At 40.1% G+C, this 22752-nt stretch overlaps 1 protein-coding gene across 1 annotated transcript in view; it reads right to left on the bottom strand.

Annotated features, from left to right (window-relative positions):
* Nucleotides 1-20558, bottom strand: part of PAXBP1 (PAX3 and PAX7 binding protein 1) — a 28548-nt gene extending 7990 nt beyond the window's left edge. The window contains exons 1-11 of the mRNA XM_065633633.1: nucleotides 20000-20558; nucleotides 18123-18251; nucleotides 16428-16604; nucleotides 14864-15085; nucleotides 14149-14252; nucleotides 13078-13298; nucleotides 11952-12141; nucleotides 7002-7125; nucleotides 4594-4693; nucleotides 4029-4144; nucleotides 1563-1762 (exon numbers count right to left, since the gene is read on the bottom strand). Coding sequence (XP_065489705.1) covers nucleotides 1563-1762; nucleotides 4029-4144; nucleotides 4594-4693; nucleotides 7002-7125; nucleotides 11952-12141; nucleotides 13078-13298; nucleotides 14149-14252; nucleotides 14864-15085; nucleotides 16428-16604; nucleotides 18123-18251; nucleotides 20000-20486 — 2070 coding nt within the window. The 5' untranslated portion in view covers nucleotides 20487-20558. The remainder of the gene's footprint in view (nucleotides 1-1562; nucleotides 1763-4028; nucleotides 4145-4593; nucleotides 4694-7001; nucleotides 7126-11951; nucleotides 12142-13077; nucleotides 13299-14148; nucleotides 14253-14863; nucleotides 15086-16427; nucleotides 16605-18122; nucleotides 18252-19999) is intronic.
* Nucleotides 20559-22752: the final 2194 nt, after the last annotated feature.

Genomic DNA, 22752 nt, shown 5'->3' with positions numbered 1-22752 from the left:
TAATCATGCCACCACAGGTCAGATTAGTGTATATGGACAACACAACTAAAACCGGAGAGATGATGGGGAGCAAGGTAAATTTTCCACAAAACAGCCAAATGAACCAATTCATTCTACAAACACAGAATCTCTAGATCTAATGAAAGTGAAAATGGTTGAAATACGACTTTTTTTGGCAGCTGTTGCCTTACAGATTTTAACTTCTAATTAGACCCAAGTCAAATAAAAGCCCACAGATTGGGTAAAAGTGAGAACTATAGTTCATTTGTGCTGCATTATAAAACCATGTTTTCTGGATTAAACCCCTCTTTTTATGAATGCTTTGTAATTTTTCTAACTTAACAAAAAGCTTAACAGGACCAGTAATATGGAGTAGTGAAAATGATCACGTATGAGAATCCTGTACCACATCTCCAACTAATCTGAGCTTTTTTTTGCCAGCTGGGAACTCACATAGAAATAGCATGGGAGAAGGGAGAATTTACAAACACAGTTTTGAATTTAATGAGGACATCCTTCACAGATTTTCCCTAATTTGTTCAAATTAAATACTCTGAATGGTCTCTGAAGATGACTCTTGATTCCCTTTCTCTGCAATCAGAGCAGAGGCGACAGAAGATCCCCTTCTACAAATATTCTCTCAGTAGTTAAGAAAAAAAAAAACACTTCTGAAAAAAGGAGAGATTAGGTCATTTGTGAGATAGCCTGACACATCTGCAGACGGTGCTGTAGATGAGCTAAGTTTCGAAAGGGGAGAAGACAGTCTGCCTTATAAGCCCAGTTTCCTAAAAAAAGGAGCTCATGCAATTGCACTCACTTTGCCTAGACACACTCCTAGTCCCCAGTAAAAGCCAACATAGCAGAAAAAAAGTAAGTTCCTACCAGTACAGTGAAAATAAGCAGCTGACTGCAGCAGAAATACTTTACAAGAAGTTCCACTGGTAGGAAGAACAGAGCGGGAGTCAAAAGTAACCTGAACTGTTTGTCCTGATGGCTACTCATGTCAGCACACACGTGCAGACTAGACAATGAACATGTGCCAGGGATACTGGGCTGTGACAATGCTGTCCTGCTCTTGCCATGTTCCCTACTTAATAACTGGGCAATGAGTACTATGAGGAATACTTGGAAATTGCCAACCAGTTCTACAAGGTACAAAGGTGCAGGTAAAAGACAGAGTGTAGAGACATAGATTGTAAATGAACATGAAAAAAACTTCTGAAGAAACAACATCTCTAGAATCACAGTTTTCTCCTAAGTATTTTAACACCTAAATGTATTATTTAAGGAGCTGCTTGGCTCTTGGTCTATACCACTCACAGAGGTAGTACTCGCATGTGGTGAACTGAACTTTGGCCTGCTGGGAAGACGCAGGACAACATTCCAGAAACTCCCCAGAAAAGCTTCACCCCAAGGAGAGGGGTGCCCACTTTGAACTTCATGCCTAGAATACCACATTTCGAAGAAGCACACATTAAGGGTGCAATTTACTTTGCTCTGCAGAAGCATGAAAGAACAACTATCCAGAAGCTTACACAGAAGTCGCTTGCATAGAACCTTACCTCCAAAGGAGTCCAGATAAGCAGCTGAAGTCTGATTAAAGGGTTAAACAGCTTTGGTAAACAAAGGCCAATATAAGCATCCTTGTAAGAAGCAAAATACTTTGAGCGCCAAGCTTCGAACTGTGACTTGATACAATCAATTGAGTAAAAGCTTTCCAAAACATCTTCAAAAACTTTGCTGGATTCTTTCAATATACGATCTGGTGGGGAAGAAAAACAGTAATAAGTTAATCACCTATTGCCTGTAATACCTCTTTCAAGATGGAGTTTGATGCTCACTGGTCTAAGCTAACTCCTAAGAACACAACCAAAACAACCATCACCTTTAGAAGTTTCCTTACTTCTGCCTCAAATGCACAAAGCAATAAAAACATGAGCACATAACTACCTTCTGATATACTGTTTAATCACAGGTCTTGCTTTAAACATTTCATACAATGATTTTCAGTTAGTAGACACTGGGCTGGTGATGAACTTGGCTGTACTTGCAGAGCTAAGTGTGGATCTAACTTCAAAGGTGGCCTTGCTCTGCATTGGAATTTGGAACAGCTGATCTCCAGGTCCCTTCCAACCCAAATTATTCTACAACTTTGCTCATCCAAGTGCAAGTACAGGAGGGCATTTCACATTAGCCCACTGAAATGGCACTTTGGACAGAGTGGGTTCTGGCAGACACCATACTAAACAGCTGAACGTCACATGGTTTAGCGCTGGGCAACCATTACAATCCCTTAGCATCTTCCTTAATTTTTTTTTATTTACAGTACCAATATTATATGCAGTCCAAAACTTTTTCTCTATGTTTTATTTTCCCTTCATATTTTCTAACTCTTAGGGTTAGTTTAATTTTAATCAGTCATTTTTGTTGCAGCCACAGCTTTAAATGTTCAGTTAGAGTAGTAACCTGCACACAACTAACATAACTAGTGCACACAGCAGGCAGAGACAGGGCTGAAGGAATATGAGATTATGTCACATATACACACTTTTCACACTAGGACCAAGAATAGATGCTACAAATAAAGTTAGCAGGTTCCACATAGCTCACTGCTGATTCTGGACTAACCTGAGAGCTACGAAAAGCTTTGGAAATACTACACTTACTCAGAAACTGATAAGACTCCTACAAAAGACTTTTGTAGAAGTGCCAAGTTACAAAGAGCAATTCAACCACACTGAATTTTTAATCTAGATCATTTAACTTAGCAAAGTTAATTATAGCACCTAACAACCCTAAACAGTTACTGTGTTTATCAAAGAGCTCTCTCCCTGCATCTGCAACTTTGGTAAATCAGTCAGCAACTAAAGGTGTAGGAACTGTTTGCATTTCTGAAGGATCCAACTGCTAGACAGTTGATCTAATTGCTTTTTTAATCTGTTCATACTTTGGGTCTTCACAACCACCTACAGCAATGACTTTGGCATTTTTATTACATTCTCTGTGGGAAGTGACTTGTTTACTTCAAACCTTTCTTGTCACTTCACGCCCCCTACATCTCTCACTGTGAAAAGTCAGCATCGTTCTCTCAGCTGAAGTCCAAAACTGTTTAATCCCTCCTCACATACAACCCAAGCAATTCTATGCGTGTGATCCTTGCTGCTCCCCTTCTCCACATTTCACCTAATCTCATTAAATCCCCTTTAAACAGAGAGAATGATAATTGTACTCAGGTTCAAAATGAGAAGGTAACAGGATAACTACAGCAATGTTCTACTTTCTTCACTACTGTTTTCACAGTAACTACTGGATTTTTTTGCCTTTTAACTGCTGCTGTAGAAGATGACTGTTTGATCGAACTATCCCTACTTCCCCAAACCTCAGGTTTCCTGAAGTTCTCCCAGTGCTTTAGAGGCACTAGCTTAATTTACAACCCCCTTTATTGCATAATTAGGGTTATGCATAATTAAATAATAATGGTTACTTTGAGCAAACCAATCATAAAACTGCAGATGAATTTCAAATCAAGTCAGTACCAGAAAATCTTTCTGCAGAGTCTGCATTCAACATCGTTTTCTGTCATCTGCAATGTTTGCCTGGCTGTAACAAGAGTCTACAAAACTTTTGTCTTTGGATTTCTAGATGCTTACGCAAAACTCCAGAAAATACTTCCTATTAGACAAAAAAAGGTTTCTAAACCACTGAGGTTTTCAGAATAAACCACATCACAAATTAGAAGGAAGACCTAGTATCCACTGAGGGTACAAAAAGCTTACTGCTTGACAGCACAATAATGTTCAAATTAACTAAAAATAATCTCACTAAGGATGTTGTATTTAGTTAGCTGCAAGCTATGCAACACGTTGGCGAAAGAGACTGTTTTGGTCACATTGACGATCCAGCAAGGAAGTTTCTAAACCTTCTCCAAAATATGGTGAAATATACAGACAAGGCTGCATTCGGATCAATTTGGTTTTCTGCCAAATCTTCTGTATTTTGTTACATGAAGCTTCAGTAGTTTTTCTAACCTCGCTCCATGTTGAAGTTTGTAATATCTGTTGAAGTTTCCTCATCATCACTGGAAAGGCCTTCAAGGTGATCTGCCATCTTCCCAGTTTGCTCTCTTGCTTGTCTACGGCGAGTTCTGAAAAAGATCAGTGGTAGAAAACAGCTATTACTTTCTTCTCCCCCCTTATACAATGAACAGACCTGCCTAAACTTGCTGTAACTTTTCATGCAAGGAAATTCAGGTTGAAAAAAAACTTTCACTATGTCACCACCTCCAATGTTCCACTATGTTGCTGCCTCAAACAACAGAAGGAAGAGGAATCAGACCATACAGATATGGAATGGGTTTACCATGATTTCTTTCAGCAATTTTAAATCACTATCATGTAATGGTGCCTGGTTTTGTACACTTGCATGCTAAGATGGGATATGTAAGTATACCCCTGCCCAGCACACCAGCTTAAGGGTTTTCTTCCTTTTCCAAGAAAGAAGTAAACATTGCTACTTATGTTACTGTGTCACACAGGACAACTGTATTCTGCAAGCAGGTAGAGACTTCTAATGGCCAAGAAATCTCAAAACTACCTTCTAGCCTCTCTTTCTGCAGTCCGACGCTTTACTTGTTCTTGATAGATCACTCTGTCTCGTCCAAAAGATTCAAGATTTGGTGCCATCAGGGCTTTATCTGTAAAATTACATTGATAAAAATTAAAATGCTTAACTACAATTATATAAATGTGTTGTAGGCAGTTTCATAAGAGCCTTTTACCTACTTTAAATTAAGTGCAATTTGAAGTAGAAAGTTGGAGTTTTCAAAAAGGTGCACCCAGAAGGCTGAATTTGCAAGTGCAGAGGTTAAAAGAGGAAGTAGTGGAGTTTGAAAAAAAATCTCCACTTAAATGTCAAATAGTTTTCACTAAACATCACTCTCATCCCTCTCACAATAGTGCCCAACTATATAACAGCCAATAGTTTTTATAGAAATTGCTCAAACTGAATGTTCCAAGATGAAAAGTGCGCCTTATATAAACATGTTCACCATGTATCTTTTGAAAAGAAAACGAATAAAAAGAAAGGCAGAGAAGAGTGACCGGAGCAGGCACATATGATATTTCTGAGTTCTAGTTCTAGTGTTTTCTAAGTTTATATGCTTTAGACTGCCTAAAGTTTAAACCACATCAAAATCTACAGCATAATGAATCATCTTCCCTCCTCTTCTCCATCTGCAATTCATTATAGATGTTTCTGATTATGGAAAACAACACAGCTAACCACTGAAGCACCAGGCAGACCCAAGCGTGTTTCCAGTTCATCCTTTTCAGGTAAATTTTTAAAAGTGGATTGAATGTTAGCCAGTGCCCAAGTCTACCCACTAAAATATAAACATGAAACTTTAAACAAAAGCCTACCCAAATTTCAGGAGTAAATTAACACATCCTAACTAAAGCTATTTACAAATCCACTACTAAAATATTAATGATGACCTGTGTCAGTATTCAAATTCTATACCAGAACTACTAAGAGTTTTAACATATAGATGATGCCATCGTTTTTCCACTTTAAAAAACATTATTTGAAGCTGAGCTACTTGTCTTTACACAGAAGTAAAGCAGAAGCTGGCAGGCAAACTTAAATTCACTTCTAGCCCCTTAGTGTCCCAACGCTGTACGAAGAAAAGCAGATCGTCTATGTCCACAACACACACCAAATCAAAGGCTGGCATCATTTCCTAGTTTCTCTGATGATTTCAGGCGCAGAACTGAACTATGTCTAGACACAGTGAAATTCATTCTCAAGACTCCCAGATACTAAATAACATCTTCCTTTAAAACCTAGCCTTGACAATAACAAGTTTTTCCACCCCACCATTAAATTCCAGTCTAAAATAATCCATTACAAGCTTCTTTTAGGAAATATGTTCCTAGCACATCAGGTTTCTAGTTCTCATAACAGCATTTTCATGGTAAACCAGCAAGGCCTACATGTGATGCCTGGGGCTCCAAATAAAGCTGTAAAGGGAGTATGTATGCTAACCACTCTTGTAAAGGGACAGCCAACTCTGATGCCCTAACGCTTTATCGCCCTCAGTAAGTTCTATCTAATGGTATCAAAAAAATTTCATCTCTGGACACACCATGACAGAATAGGAAATGGACTTCTTATAGGATTTTTAGGTCAGCAACGGGACAGAGAAGAAAGCAGTTTTTAAAAATGGGAAGCTCTCCAAAGCAGAAAGACAATTACTATTAATATGGTATTTTACCTGTTGTTTAACATGCTGAATAAAACTTCCTCCAAGGAACATACAATTCCATACAAGTTAACATTCATACTTTTGTCGAGTTTTACAAACCGAAGATTAATCGCAGTAAGGACTCTTCAATGAGAATCCCCCATTCACACACTCACAATAAGCAGGCATTTTAACTGGCTAATTTTAAGCTGTATTTCATATAGAGTCACCTTGTATTAGTCTGAATTTTAACAATGGCATCAGTCTCTTCCGGTTCCTTAGCTATACCAGTTAAGTGCCTAAAATGAAATACTATGCTGCCTACAAAAGAGTGCATTAGAAAGAAGTCAACTCTAGCCCAGTGCTTCATGGCTTTGTACAGAGTTAAATGTAGATGTTAGAGGAAATTTATAGATTCGAAGAGATTAAAAAAAAGAAAAAAAAGTCCTGACATAAGAGGAAAATTGGTAGTCACATGCTACCACTACTACCACTGCCACCATGCATACATTTTCAATGCTAGGAAAGAGAAAATATAGTTAAGAGCAATAGAAAGGAGAGATGAAGTTAGAGTTGCAAGTGGGTTTGAGTTTAAAACAAAAAAGATTAGAGAACTTTTAATCTAAACTTGCTTCTACCCATGTCAAGAGTAAGGATAAACTTTTAGACAGTCATACTTTAAACATTTACATTTAAATTAAGCGATATTAAGTAAACAAGGTTGTTTAATGAATAATAAAAACCTTCAAGATGGACTGACTTGAATGGCTTGAAAACTCCGAAGATTCATCTTTAATATCATCTTGTCGTCTTTGGACAAGGCGGGAAGCTCGCTGTTTGTACAGCTGGTGCATTGCAGATTCAAGCTCATTAATCAGAGGCACCTGTAAAAATACAACACACTACGTAATATCAAATTCTTCAGGTGCTTAGTTTCTGGGGTACCGTACTATTCCGAAGCGTAATGCTGTCACTGTACTTCTAGCAGCACAAACTGTTTCCTTCTACCCATTTGCATCACTTGGACCAGTAAATATTTCAATGTGAATAAAATGCATGCACTTAATAACGTCGACAGCTTTCAACTGTAGCAACAGCATTCTGAAAGTAACTTCTGTTGGCTGAATGAGAGAGTGTGAAATGTTATTTCAAGTGTGTTTTCTCTACCAAGTGTGTTCTGTATTGTGTTACAATGCTTACAATTCTCAGACCTTAGTTTCTTCTCTATCTTTGAACAAGAATGGAGTAGTATTCTACACATTAATGAGAAAATAACTTAACTGTACAGAGTGAAAAAACAAAGCATGAATCTAACCTCCTGAAGTCAGCAGGTATTGTTTTGATATAACTCTTATTAGCATATGCTGAAATATTATTACTAAAATGCAATAAAACGGTGCATAAACATGTTATGCTAAAAGGTAACTGAAATCAGTAAAATGTTACCCTAGCCTACCATTAAAATTGTGCAATTCGTGTGAGTTACGCATTAAGTATAACCTTTGAACAATACAGACTTAAGCTGGATCAGACCTGACACTTTTTTCTTCTTTTAAGTGGACTAAATTTCAGTAGCAACTACAGCAAAAACAGATGATGTTATAACAACTAGGAATTTATTGACATTAAATAGCAGATTCACTGCTCACTTTTGCAAAAAGTCATCTCCTGGGACAAGTTGAAATTAGATTATTAAAAATATTCAATCACAAACCAGAACTTTTCAAAATCTCTGAATTTGGAAAGGCAACTCATCTTGGTATGAACTTTAAAGCCGTATCCTCCTTACCTCCAAGACATATGCTTAGTCCACAGTCTTCCAGCTTTTAGCTCAAATATTTCACTGCTGCCTACCACCTTTTTTTTTTCAAAACAAAGGCTAAAATAAAAAAGTTTCCTGATGTAATTTAGAATGTGACTCATCAGCTATTAAAGAACCTCCTCCAGTAAAACGTAAGATTATGAGATTATAGCTACAGGGCCGTTTCAGCTGTCTGTGACAGACATCAGGAGATATTAAAAGGAAAGAAATATTAGCTCTTTGTGGTATAAATTGGGCTACAGGGATTAAAATGAAAGCAACTCCACACCAACTCAAAATACATAGAACTTTCTTTTGGAGAAAACAGCAGAGAGAACTAGGAGGAGGTAATATCCCAGTGCTGTAAGTGTATATTCTGAATTTTAGACAATTTTGTAAACAGAAATAATAATTAAAACCAAATAATTAAAACTAAATAATAATTAAAACCAAACGAACTAGTTTTACTGTAGTTTACCATAGAAAATAATAGCTTCTTCTCTTAAGTGTGTAACGGGAATTCTAAAATTGAAAAGTTAAATGAAAATTTTTCCAAGCATCTGTAGAGCTTCTTTCTATAATTGCCTCAGGATTAAAAAACCTCAGCTATGTATTCAGATATATGAATCCACTCAAAATATTTCCTATGTAAAACAAGAGACTTAGAAGCCACTATTCTTCTATAATCGATACTGTGGTTGATGAATGACTGACAGTTTCACTGACTACTATGAAGTTACAGTTCTCGTTCATTGTGTTTTGTTTAGTCAGTACCACAAAAACTGTGGTTTGGGGTTTTTTCCTTCGCTTTCACTGTGAACAGTCTAGAAAGAAAAGCGGAAAGCTCTCTGAACATGTAGGTGCCAAGGATAATTTTAACCTACCGTCCTCCTCTCTGACACACACAGTGTGTTTTGATAATTTGCTTTTGCAGGTAAAATAACAGTTCATCTAACTGTACTGTCAAAGATATGCTCAGAACAATTTAATCTTTCCATATCCATTGCATATCCCTACATTCGAAATGTAAAGACACCATTACAACTTTCTAGCCTTCTCAGAAAGCATAATTTTGACAGTAACTACTTGAAAAGGAAGTCATGCAAGCATCTCCAGCTCCATTGGTTTTATCACTTAGGGAAAAAAAAAAATTATACAGGATTTGACATTTCTGTTGCCTGTTTCTCAAATTTGCATAACTGCTGTCTCATTATACTCTCGACTGCACCTTACCAATGAGCAAAGTGTTTCTAACGTCCAGAATCTCTTCAAAACAGAAAACAAACAAAATGGTTTTGATTGGTTGGGGGTCACAAAGGATCGAGCAGAAATAAGATGGTAGGGGGAAGAAAGTCTAACTTCTTATGCTTTTTTTTTGTTCCCCAAAATGAATTCAATAGACATACAAGAAAACTCTGGGGGAATGGACAAGTATATTGTGCACCCATTAGTGCTTCTTCAGCAAACTACTTCCTCATTCAGATCAGTATCAATGTGAATTCGACTAATAACCATGACTAGTCCTAACAAAATAACAATAAAGCATCAAAGAATCTTATATGAAAGGACAGGGAGGTATCTAGCTTTATACTTATTTAGATTTTGTGTTCATACATGTATGTGTGTATATATATGTACATACCCATATATAATACACACAATATTGTTATTACACATACAGATACATATTTTATATGCTTATGTATGTTATAATAACAGCTACCTACATTATAAACACACACGCTCTTTAAATATGAAGTAATCAGGGCACAGGTTCTAGAAAAAGCTGAAGGTAATTTATCCCTACACTCAAAAGATAGGAATTTACTGTCCTACTGCATATTGTTAGTTCATTTAAATAAAACCTGATACTGATTTTATAACTTTGTCCCCTTCTACCACCACCTTTTTAAAAAACCTTGTGGTGTTCTGTGGGCTATTGTTCTTGAATCTGATACCACTTTTATCATGCTGAAAGCACTGAATTCCCAAACAGATTATCTCACCAAAGAACTGAGGAATTTTAGGACATCATAATAAATGTAATGCTCCTGTTAAGCTGATCACGTCACCTCCTAATTTTGCAACTCATTTTACATACAGGTACTGCAGCAGCCTCCAACTGAAAACAGCAAAACTCTGTGAATGCTCCTAAGAAGCATGAGATGATAAAAATCACATCTTAGAAGTTCAATGGACTGGCACAGCAGGCGGGGCATGGGGAGGGTGGGAAGGGGGAAGAAGGTATCCAGGTGTAGAATTCTTAAAAGACCAGCTACCAGGAAAGCAAAGGCATATTGTAAGAAAGCAACATTAGAAGCTTGTTAAATTATCAGCAGCTAATTTGCTGTATAATGGCTGGAATTGATTTATTTCCTATTATAGCTAGATAGGTCAATAATCTTCCTACAAACTGAATGGAAATTGTTACACTATTAGTTAACAGTAAGGTTTTCTGGTTTATACCAAATCTGGGAGAGTTAAGGGCTTGGTTTATGCTCAGAATGGTGCATTCTAAAACAATCTGTTTAAAGAAAACACTTGAACACGACAGCACGGGCTTATCAAGGAGAACCTCCAGACTTGCATGGCTTACAGTTATCACAAAAAAAATGTAACAAGAAGTCTTTGGAAAGCAAATGCTGAACAGAGATACAGGTATTCAATTTGTCTTCTGAAATACAAATTTATCTCAGAGAAAGAATGTAAAAAGTGATCTTTAAGTAAGAATCTAGGCATCTGGACAACCAGCACTGACATAGCTGCAAAGGAAAGTGCCTTTCCTACCCCTCACCAGCTAATGCCAATACAGACTCCGGAATACTGCTGCTTCAGTGAGCAATATCTACTGTAACTAATCAATTAGCTGGGTCAATTCACTGGATCACACTTCCTGGCTTTGTTCACGACACAGTTTTTCTCCAGTTCACAGGGTTGAAGATGGGACTCTCCCAATACCAACTAATGCTGGACAATTAACATTTAACTGATTAGCAACCCCTTATAGTCCACATCTAACAAGCCAGGTAAGCAGTAGCTTCAACTACTCTAGCAGTTCTCACAGCTAACATATTAAGAAGATACTATACTGTTGTATTTGAGTCAGAAGACAATGAAGAAATAGCCTATGTACTGCTAACTGCATTTTATAGCTCCTGTGGGTTTTTTATATATATATTTTTAATATATATCTATATTAAAAATATATATTTTTTTATGTATAAAAATATATAAATATAACAGGCACTCCTGAATATATATACATATATATGCTTTTATATATATATTCGGGAGTGCCTGTTATATTTATGACAAAGTAAGTAACTAAACCATAATGAATAACATAAGAAAGACTAAGTTTTCAAATTAGACATATACAAAAGTATCACACTACATGAAAGAAGTATATTTTTAAGTTTGGGTGTCTTCAGACAGCTACACTAGTTTTACTAGAGCAATACCAAGTATGTGAAACTGCCTGGCAGGAGGAAGTTTATAATAACACACAAAATACAAATCTTTGTTGCTGTATTCATAAAGCATTCCAGAAAATAGCAATGTTGTAATTCAGCCCTTATTTTTGTTAACCTGATATCCAACACAAGAGCAGCATCTGAGTAAAGTTGAAATGCCAGAATATCTACCAAAACTCTAAAGACATATAATCTCAAAGTACTTTTAGGCGATCTAAAGTCAGTGATCTCTTTAATTGTGAAAGACAGGTTTTTGATAACCAACTTAGCATGATGAAATTTCTCTTTTCAACCCTCAAATAATCAAACCTTTGGAAGAATATGTTCTCAGGGCACTGTTTTTTCAAAAAGAGAGAGATGTGGTGTTTGGCATGTACTAAGAATCCTTTTTTTTTTTTTTTTTAAGAAAAAAAGATGAATGTTTTTGCATCCTTACCTTTTCACTGAAACATTCAAGCAAGTCTTGGACATACCCTCGCATTTCTTGCAAAAACTTATACTGTTCACCAATACCCCCAGAAGACCCTTCTAATCTTTCAATTGCCTTGGTAGAGTCCTCTCGGCTTTGCTGATGTTTCTCATATTGCTGCCGATTAGCTTTGTGCAATTCTTTCATAGAGTCCAACCTGAAGGGCAATGGATAAATAGCAAATTTACATCCAAAAGTCTATATATTTCAGACCGTTGAGATATTAAACAGACAGTGCAAGTACCAAATCTATGTATGGGAAATACTGCACAGACATATTCTTTAACTTCCACGTGTCACTTTCTCCCCTCTCTACATAGAAAGCAAAACTAATGGCTTAAATTTATTTGCTGCACTATGCTGAGCGCATTGCACTGCCGACTCCTACAAATTCTTACAGAAGTTGACAGCACAGAATAGTGCAAGGCTGGCCCTAAAGTAAAACTGGGAGGAAAGGTTTTGGGGTGGGGAGAACTACAGCTTATACAAAGCAGTTCTATTCCTCTACTATCTTGACTCACTGTCAAAGGCTGTAACACTACAAGGGGCATACAAACCAATTTTGAAGACATGTAAAGTGCGAATTGTTCATTACAAATGATTTCTCACTGCAATTGCACTGTTCATTCAGTAGGACCTTTTGCATACCTGACAAGCAGATTACAGTTGTTTAAACCAAAAAAACCCTGTATACACTAAAATTTAAATTCTTTACCTACTGAAGGGGAAAAATCTGATTCAGTTTAAAAGAATGCAGCTTGACAAGCTAAAACCTCACTGGCCTTTCAATTCTTGACTATAAGACTGTGCAGTGTCCAGAAGATGCAACTCAGACCTGTCTTCAACAAGATCAATGGCCTCACATTTAAAGCTTCACTTCCAGAGAAGCAATCCAAGGAGATTTTCGAACAAACTGTCAATGTCATCTTCACTTTGAGCTTTTTTTGTTTGCCTTTTTATATTTTTTTAATGGATGTGCCAGTCAGTACTTTTCCAGCGATGAACTCTGTGTTTGCTCACCAGACTAAAAGACGCCTGAGGAACAGAAAGCTAGGGGACAGGTCTTTAAGTCTAAAAAGATGGTCTGTCCTACCTGTCTTTAAGCTGTTTCTTTACCAAATCAATAGTAACAGGAGTCATCTCATTACTGGGAGTTTTGAAAGGAACTGTATTATCTGTTTTTTGAGACTTGGTTTCTGATGATCCATATGCAGCGTAAGTGTATGGAACACCATATGATGAACCGTAAGACAGTGTCTGGTAAGTGGTCTGGTAGTACAGATTATTCACTTCAGCAGGCTGACTTGGTTGAACCTAATGGAAGAGAAAAATGCAATTGTAATATAATAGACGTTAAAGAAAGAACAAACATATTTTATTTCACATCTCAAATGTTATAAAGTCAAAAATGTAGGCAGGTACGTTTGCAAAGTGTGAGTATCAAGTGGATTTAAGTGTAGAACTCCCAACACTTAAGGTGGAAGAAACAAATTCCCTCAGAAGCACCTTCTTAAATGGACAAGCTCTTAGCAGTATTATAATTCTAAATATTTATACTTAGCAACAGTTATTAAATGACAATCTGAACCAGCCTATAACTCCTACAAGTATTTAGGACTATACCACATTTTGCTACGACTATTTAATAGAATGGTATTGGTTCTCTGAGTCAGGGTATTTGGTTGTGACTTTGCTGCAATGTTTTTTTTAAAAAAACCTATCCTCTTCAGCTGAGTGGCAACACCACTATGAATGCACAGACAACATATGGTACAACCTGCTACAAATTCTAGCTCCATGCTGCAACACCAGATACAGAAACAGCAAAGAAACAGACACTGTTTACATAGACTCTACAAACTCAGTGATAAACAAGAACAGAGGTCTTTTCAATGGGGCATTATTCTAGCTCTGGTTTAGGCTGCAAATAAATGCCGGTTAACAGCACCACGAACAATCACTATCTACCCAGAACAGAGAGACTAATGAAACCGATACCACTGGATACTTAAAATCTGACTTCTCGTTTCTCTGTAAAGAACATCAGAAGTTACACACTGAACTTGTCTGATGACACAGCTTTCTGTAAACTACTCCAGTTTGTAATGGATTTAGCCAATATATGCAGAAACAAACAACAAAGAATTCACAACTAAATACATGCCTGAGGTATGTTGATTCCTTTCCGTATCTGTTCTTGCTCCCATCTACTGAGTTCTTCATCTTGCTCCCCTGCCCCCAGTGCTTCATCATCGCTTCCCTCAATACCTTAATACGAGTAAAACAGACAGGTAACAAAAAGAAGATAATGTATTCATGGTAAGCGCCAAGGGTTCAAAAACCTGAGAGACCATGCTTTGCTGGGAACATCTCAGTGCACCCTCATTCCCTCTTCACAAGGGACTAAGGACTTTAGCGTCTGAATTATTATCACAGAGGTTCCACTTTAAAAATCCAATGGGTAAATTCACAATTAACTGCTGGTAAAACCCTCTAATGTTAAAATCCTATATTATCTTACTAATTCTCCTTTTCCAAAGGGTCATTTTACCTGCTTGTCAGCAAGAAGGTTATATCAAAGAACTAATGTTTTTCCTTTCACACTATGTACTTCCTAATAAAGTACAGGAACAATACTAATTGAGTCTCAGTGTAAGTTTCTACCAGATTCAGTAGAGTTGTGCGCTTCTAACCACAGAAACATAGTTTGAGCAAAAAAATGTATAGGCAGATTCCAATATGCAGTACTTTTCCTTAGAAATGGAATACAACTCCAGATTCATCCCTGTTTGAAAAACTGGTTGTTTAAAAATGCTGAATGGGAGCACTTGCAGTGAAAACAGTGTGAATGTTTATCAGCTGTCCTAAAAAGGTTTTACCTATTTCCTCAGCAATCTTTTGCCTTTGGGATTTTTCCTTCACTGTAAAAACTATCCTCCTCTTCTCGTCATCATCTTCATCATCACTGGCATCATTTTCATCTTCTCGAACAAGGCGGCTTTTACCTGGTTCACTGTCAACAGGGGTAAAGTCTCCAAGTTCACGAGCCATTTGACGTTTTTTCCTAGCAGCATGAATAAATGCAGCATCTGGAATTTCTCCTAGAGATAGATATTTGCACCATTAAACAACGACTGCAATGAAACGGGTACTATGACTTCTTATTACTCAGCTCTGCCACCCTACCAAATCATCTGTGCAAACAGAAAAAAAAAAATGTGAGAGGAAAAAAATTCCATACTCACAGAAACATTTGCAAGCAACTTACAAGCTGAACATGCAAACTCTCTGACCAGAAACACTCAAAGCTGGGATCCTCCCCAAAAAGTGTGGCTCTGCCTCCAGCAGCTCATATGCTGTAACAGCAGAAGCCTGATGTCCCTATGGGAAATATTCCTGAAGAAGAGGAAGCCTTTTATAGGAGTTGCCTATGGCAAAGGGAGGAAGAAAACAAGGTTCTTCACTATGACACCTCCTGTTGTTATATTGCTCCCAACTCTTCTTAATTTGGAGGAACAAAAAGCACTGGCCATTCCAACAGATGATGATAACTCAGAGATTAAGAGGACGCCAAACCAGACAAAGGTAATATGAGAAGACTGAAAAATCAAGTGGAAAAAAAGAAAAGCACACCTAAATTAAAAGACCAAAACACTAAAATCCCTAGCACAAAATCAATGCAACTTACACGTCATATAAAGAATGGTCCCTCAAAATCAAGTTTTTGAAACATTACTAATTTTAGCACTACTTTGATTAGGCATGCACATAAGGTTAGAGTTCAAATTTTCTTTACACTTGACATGAGATACTCTATTCAAGCCAGCAATATCTTTAGAGATACAATAATGTACATCTCGTACCACTATGCAATTACCCCTAAAAGGAAAAATTATTTGAGGGTCAACTAGGAAATACTTTTTCCCTTGAAATATGGCCAGGGCAAGCAAACAGATCTTCTGTTTGAGGAGCCAGCTGCCATAAGTTAGCCAGCAATTAGTAAAATAGTTTCAAAAATACTTCCTCAGACCAATTTCTTTGGCCTCAGGGCCTGAGTAGAACCTCATTAGAGAAAATGGGATAGGAAAACAATTGAGGTACCATGCAGACCTCTAACTGAGACATTCAAACTAAAGACAGAATTTTAATTGAAAATAGTTAAATTTCACTTAAGTCACCTGTTCCAAATCTAGATTTTCTTACAGCTTGTCATCACTTAGACAAATTCCTGCTTTTGACATCAAAATTAAGCATTCCATAGGAAAACATTTTCTCTCAGAAGGCTTGTAAAATTGAACAGCTTTGGAAAAAAGCAAGTTCCCTGAATTCCCAGATGTTGGATAAGTTGCTGGAAAATATTTCCTAATCCCTCAAATACATTAGCCTGCTGCAAATGCTGGCTAAAGCATTTGTTAACATATCAGACATATTACAATAACCAACCTGGGCGGAGAACATTCAGTGATGACAGAGCACTTGAAAAAGCCCCACCGGCTTTTGTTTTTTCTTCTTCCTTCTCACTTTCAACCTCCATTTCTTCCTCACCATGCTCACTGTTTGCAGTCCCATCTTCTTGACCTATATCCTTAATCTGTCCTGTCTTTTCTAGTGGTGGTTCAACTGGTAAGACAACAAAGTCCATGTTTCACTCTTTTTATAAAGATCGCTCAGAAGTATTTTTTAAGGTTTAACAACCAAAGGTAAAAATTAAATGAAAACGTTAAATGATAATTTTATTGCTTGAGATCTAGTAGAATATGCCTTCTTAATTGTAATTAAGTCACTGACATTCTCTCAAAACAAAATTTACAAAGCAGACACCCCAGCAACCACTGAACTTTCTACATATTGCCAAATACTAAAAAAGCGAGGGAACTCAATAATTAAAATCATATGTGCAACCTTCACACAGCCTCTTACATATGTAATTAGAAAGCATTGCCTCTGTTACGCCAAATTGTCCCACAAGAACAGACTCATTTCAAAAGAATATTTTCATATTCCTCTTGGGCTGGGTGCAACATTACCCTACATTTGGTAGGTAACATATATATACAGGCAGAAGGTACAAATATTATGAATAAAAAAGCATGTTCAATCCAGCTCTCCAATGCAAGCTGCACATATCTGAGTTTTCAGACTTTAGCATTTGTTTAGAGAATCCAGACTACTGACTCAGTAGCAGCCATGGTCTTTGTGCTACAACCAAACCAACTACAGAGACTGCAAAACAGACAAACAAAATGAAGTACACACAAGCCATGTGCAAAACGCAATTTTTTAAGGATCTCTGTGACAGAGGCAAGAATTAAGATCAAGGCTTCTACAGATCACCTGAACATCAGCCACAGAAATGATTATTTCTGGTTTTGCTCATGCCTCATACCACTGCATAGGTAACTTAAAGATTCTAATAAGAAAGAATTTGCGTGTTTTTAAAATGCAGACAAAGCCTTTAAAAATCTCAAAGATTTTTAAAAGACTAATTTAATTAAACTAGGGCAATTTTCTGCATGGGACCATGTTCAACTCTCATATGCTTCAGCTATATCATTGCAATCTTTAGATCACAGGCTGCTCAGCTTGTGCTCGTAGCGTTGTAGGTTATTACTCTACAATGATATCGAAATCCCAGGCTCTACTCTAAGCTCTGGAGGACTGTACATCGTTAAAGATCCTTCTGCTCCAACACTTTCATCCTGTCAATTTGATCATCAAGTCTACTCTAAGGTCCAAGTCCTGAAACAGACAGCTGTTGAATAATTTACTTTAATAACAAAGAACACCGCTCTGCTCACCCCAAAAATCTTCCTTTTTGAGAAGATGGATTACAGGGACACATCCTGACAGATAAGCACCAGACGCAGTTCTAAACTAATTTAACAACTGACAACTGTATACACAGCTGAGAAGTTTCATCCTTCTACACTCATTTCCACATGAGAGAGAATCAAAGAACTCTCTACGAGCTTCAGAACAGCATTTGTAAAGTTCAACTGAACATTTAATGCATGCTTTACTTCAGTTCTAAGTGCTAAATCCTCTAAAAAGACTAACAATTCATCTTGAAAATAAGTAATTTGTATTTACAATACTTAATCTTCCCCATTATAAAGTTACTGTTAGTTTTGCAGTTACCATCTGTTGGAGAATTGACCTCTGTTCTAACTTTTGATTTTTCAAGATCTTCTTTGTATTCTTTCTTCAATTGTTTTACAATCTTTTTGCTGTAACTTGATTTCTTCACTTTAAAAACTTCTTCAGTTTCTTTAAAAGAGAAGTTGGAAAACATTACGTTAGACTTGCCACGAAGTATACTTACCTATTAAGTGTCTTAATTTTATATCTAGAACTTAATAAGTGCCACTGACAACATAATTTAATGTGACTTCACATTGGTGCTGTTGCAACAAAACCAGTCCCATACCCTTTCATGTGGACTCATGTCTGTCTCATCTTTTTGGAGTTATTTTCAAGTGTATTCATCCCGCTCACAACATGGTCACAGAAGAGCAAGGCAGAAGTTACACAAAAGTGTACACACATGGCCTGCTCTTATCTGACTGGAGTAATATTTTTTTTAATACAAAACCAAACAAACAAAACCAAACCAAAAACCAAAACCAAACACACAAAAACCAACCAAACAAAAAACAAACAAAAACCAGCTGATCCTTCACTGCAACTACAAATTTGGAAGGACGTGAAGCCACAACATTTTGGACCAACAGTCTTTTCACAGCCACACATATACACAACTCATGAATAAGGGAATGGCTGGTTTTGGTTGTACAACCAGTTCAAATGTCTGCAGCAGAACCTATCAAAAGGTATCAAATAAGTTAAAGAACTACATAGCATAGAAAAAAAAAAAATCAAAGTTTGATGTAGGAAATCCACAAATCTGGTGGTCTTTTGTTTGGTTGGTTTTTTAAGTCTGTAGTGTAACTCCACATTTCCAGTACTTCTGTTAAGATTTCAAATCACTAGTCTTAGAATCCAAGTTACAGTGATTACAAAAGAATTCCTCCTAAGAAAATTCAAGATGCGTACTAACTCTCCTGATGACAATGGTATCACAAAAACAAGCTTCTCATTTTATTCACCCAGAACTTCTGGGATGCAATGAACTCTGGAGTTTGCGGAGTGGTTTTTGATAATTTTTAATATGTAATAACTGTTATCCATTATTAGACTGACTGTGAATGGACCGCTTAATTTGTACACCACTTGCTGGAATACAGCAGAATTACTCGTTGAAGCACGGTACAAACACAGCTACGCTATTTTTCCAAAATCTGAGGTCCAGAAGCTGCTCAACCACTTTTTCCACTATTTATGTAGGTTAATCTAATAAACGTTGTGGGCAGCTAAATGAACTCACTGCAACAAACCACCAGTGGCTTCCCATGGAGTTTGCTAGGACACCATCCAGCCCGATCTGCAAACACCAGCCACATCAGATAAAAACAAAGCTGCTCCTCAGACAGCACTGCTGGTTCTGGGGGGGGGTGGAGCTGCACAGGCCCTAGGCCTAGTACCTGCTACCGCACAAACCCAGGTCAGGTTAAAGCCTGTGCCCAGCTGCAGTGCGCCTGACAGGGGTGCAGCTGCCAGGCATCAGGGATACAGATGTAGAGGCGCTCTAACCCGCTAAGCCGGAATTAAGCCCGTGGGACACCACCCCGGTGCTCGAGTACGCTGGCCCCGCGGGAGGGGGCTCTGGCCCGGGAGGGCAGCGGGGCCGAAGGCGGCTGCCCACGGAGCGCTCCCTGCCCGCGCATCGCTGCCCCCCCGCGAACCCCCCGGGCCCTCCCTCGCTTATGCGACCCCTCATCACCCCCATGTCACACGGTGCAACCCGACTGGCTTTAAAAAAAAAATAAATAAAACCACCCCGGCTGTTCTGGGGGGACGGGGTTTGCGCAGACGCCGGGCAGAGCCCCGCTGCAGGCGGAGCAGCCCCAGGTCCCTTCCAGCCCTGCAGGCAGCGGGCGGGCAGCCCCCCGCCTCACCCTCCTCCTCGTCCTGGAAGCTGAGCAGGCTGGCGCGCGGCACCTCTTTGTTCTCCCGCGGCCGCTTCTTCTCCTTGGGGCGCCCGGCCCCCGGCAGCCCGTTGCCCTGCTGCTGCTGCTGCTGCTGCTGCTGCTGCTGCGGCGGCGGCGCCGGCGGCGGGGGGGACAGGAGGGCGGACGCCGGCAAGGCCCCCAGGCCGGCCCTGTCGGCTCCCATCAAGCCCAGCCCCAAGCCGAGAGCCGCGCCGTAGCCCGCGGCGCAGGCGAAGGCCGCGGGGCTGCCGGGCAGGGCAAGGGGCACGCAGCCAGGGGGCAGCGGCAGGAGCCCGGAGCCCGCCGCCAGCGCCATGGAGGCCTCGCCGGGCCCTTCCCCCCCCGCGCCGGCCGCCGGCGCCGGCTCCTGAGGCGGCTCCTCGTCGCGCTCCTCGTCCTCTTCCTCCGAGTCGTTCCGCTTCCTCACGTTCACCCTCCGCGCCTTACGGAACATCCCGCCGGGCACCGACCCCCCGCGCCTCTCCGCTCCGGCACCGCCCGCTCCCGCCACCCCGCGCCGCGGCCCAGTCCCGGCTCCCCGAGCATGATCGCCGCCGCGCCGCCGGCCACAGCGCCACCTGCCGCCCGCCGCCCGCTGCCGCCCGCCCGCCAACGGCGAGCGGCCGCCCGACCATAGAGACGCGGCGGAGACGGGGGATAGAGCGTACACCTCGAGGAGTGTAGAGACCCAGGGCTAGAGCAGCCCGCCTCACCGCCCGCCACTCCCCCTCTTTCCTTTCCCGGCGGCTGCCGCCATCTTGTGTCCAGAAAGCCCGGGGCGCGGGGGGGCGCGCTCGGCCCTGTGGAATGCGCCACTGCCCGGGGCGGGCGGGGGGCGATCGTGGCCGGTGTCCCCCCGCGGTGAGGCGGGATGCGGAGCTTCGGCTTCTCCGTCCCCGGCCCGGTGGGCTTGTTTTCCACAACCAGCTTGGGGACGGCGGCAGCGGGCGCCCGGAGAGGGCGCAGGTACCCAGGTCCACCCCCACAACGTCGTTCTCGGCGGGCAGGGGGCTCCGCGGCTCCACACGGCCTCTGCCGGGAAGCCCCTGTCCTCCCTGAGGGAATCTTGGCTTCTGGCTTGGAGGGAGGAAATAATGTGGTGTTGTCTTCGTTAGTGCTACACAGTAGCGTCCTTTATGTGTGGGGCCCCGTGGGGTTCAGTTTCATCGGGGCCGAGGGCATCTTCGGGAGTCCGCCGAGCCTGCCTCACAGAACCACAGGATGGTTGGGGTTGGAAGGGACCTCTGGAGATCATCCAGTCCAACCCACCTGCTAAAGCAGGTTCATCCAGAGCAGATCACGTAGGAATGTGTCCAGGTGGTTTTTAATATCTCCAGAAAAGGAGGCTCCACAACCTCTCTGGACAGTGTGTTCCAGTGCTCTAGCACCCTCAGAGAAGTTTCTCCTCATGTTTAGATGGAACCTCCTGTGCTTCAGTGTTAGCTAAAGGAAAAACTGACTTGGGTGGCAGATACCAAAAGATCACTGGCCTTTTTGAGGGCAGTCTTTCCAAGTACAACTGTTGGGAACTGAAGGAACCTGGTTTTAGTCCTGCCATATCAGGAGGGCCAGACTCCGGTGCAGTCTGTCTCTGCCAGCCGCCTCTGGAGGTTGCCCAGGAGGAGAGAGAGGGGCCTGGCTGGCCTCCTGCAGCCTCTCACCGTGGCTGCACTGCAGGGTCTCCTGTAGAGCATTGCATTACTTTCATGGTGTCCTCAATCTCTACTGGCTTTCCAAAGTCACACCAGAATCACTAGTAGGAAGGAAAACGGTAAATTTACAGCTTCTATCTCCATTTTTTTTTTCTGATTAAAAAAAAAATCGCCTTGATTTCCATTGATTGGCATATCCAGTAATCATGCATCAAGGTTAAGGACTGGCAAATACATACAGGTTGAATCTGATACATTGAGAATTAAGCCATTGTGTACATAAACATTAATTGCTATAAATATATGACCAAATGCCATAGGATGTTGAGTGTGGTTAAGCACGAGTGTCTTACACTGGGATTTAAAACAGATCGGCAAAATCACATAATTATTTCTGCAGAGTGATACTTAATGTACCGTGTGTGGCTTACATGCAGACAAAAGAAACCTCCACCAACTGATAAAACGTATGTCGTATATGTTTTGTATGCGTTGCTCTGAAGAAAGTCTGCAAGCTTCTAATACAGTAATTTCATATGTCAAAGCCATATAAAATTGAAATTGGGAGAAGAATGGGGGTGTTGAAAAGATCACTGCAATATTGGTGCTGTGGATTTCTGCTGCACATGTAACTGAGAGGAGGATTTTTTTCCTGATTCCAGGAAGATCTGCAGTGCTTATTTGGGCACAGGAATAAAAGGTCTTTTACATGAGTATTATTGAGAACACTATAGTGGCAAAACTAACAGAAACTGTAATTTGCAGTGTGAGAAAGCCCATGGATTTATTAATGTTATGTTTTTTTCCTGACAAGGCCAGAATACATACATTCTGTTACTGCTGCATGTGTGAATTTTGAACAAGAACAGCAGCCAACCACTGCTGTCACCGCAATGTGGAAGTACTGTGTTATTCAGCACGTTTTTTACTAGAGGGCAGCAGAACCTCAGTGAGTTCACTGAAGATCATTTAAATGTGATTTTCTCAGACTTTAAAATAGAGGGGCAGTAACATTTAAAAATCAAGATATTTGTGCGTGCCAGCTCTTTTTTAAATTTTTTTTTCCCC

This window comes from Caloenas nicobarica, chromosome 1 (genome assembly GCF_036013445.1).
Source record: "Caloenas nicobarica isolate bCalNic1 chromosome 1, bCalNic1.hap1, whole genome shotgun sequence".
Classification (NCBI taxonomy): Eukaryota; Metazoa; Chordata; class Aves; order Columbiformes; family Columbidae; genus Caloenas; species Caloenas nicobarica.
The sequence above is the reverse complement of the archived record's forward strand: the minus strand, read 5'-3'. Positions and strand labels throughout refer to the sequence as shown.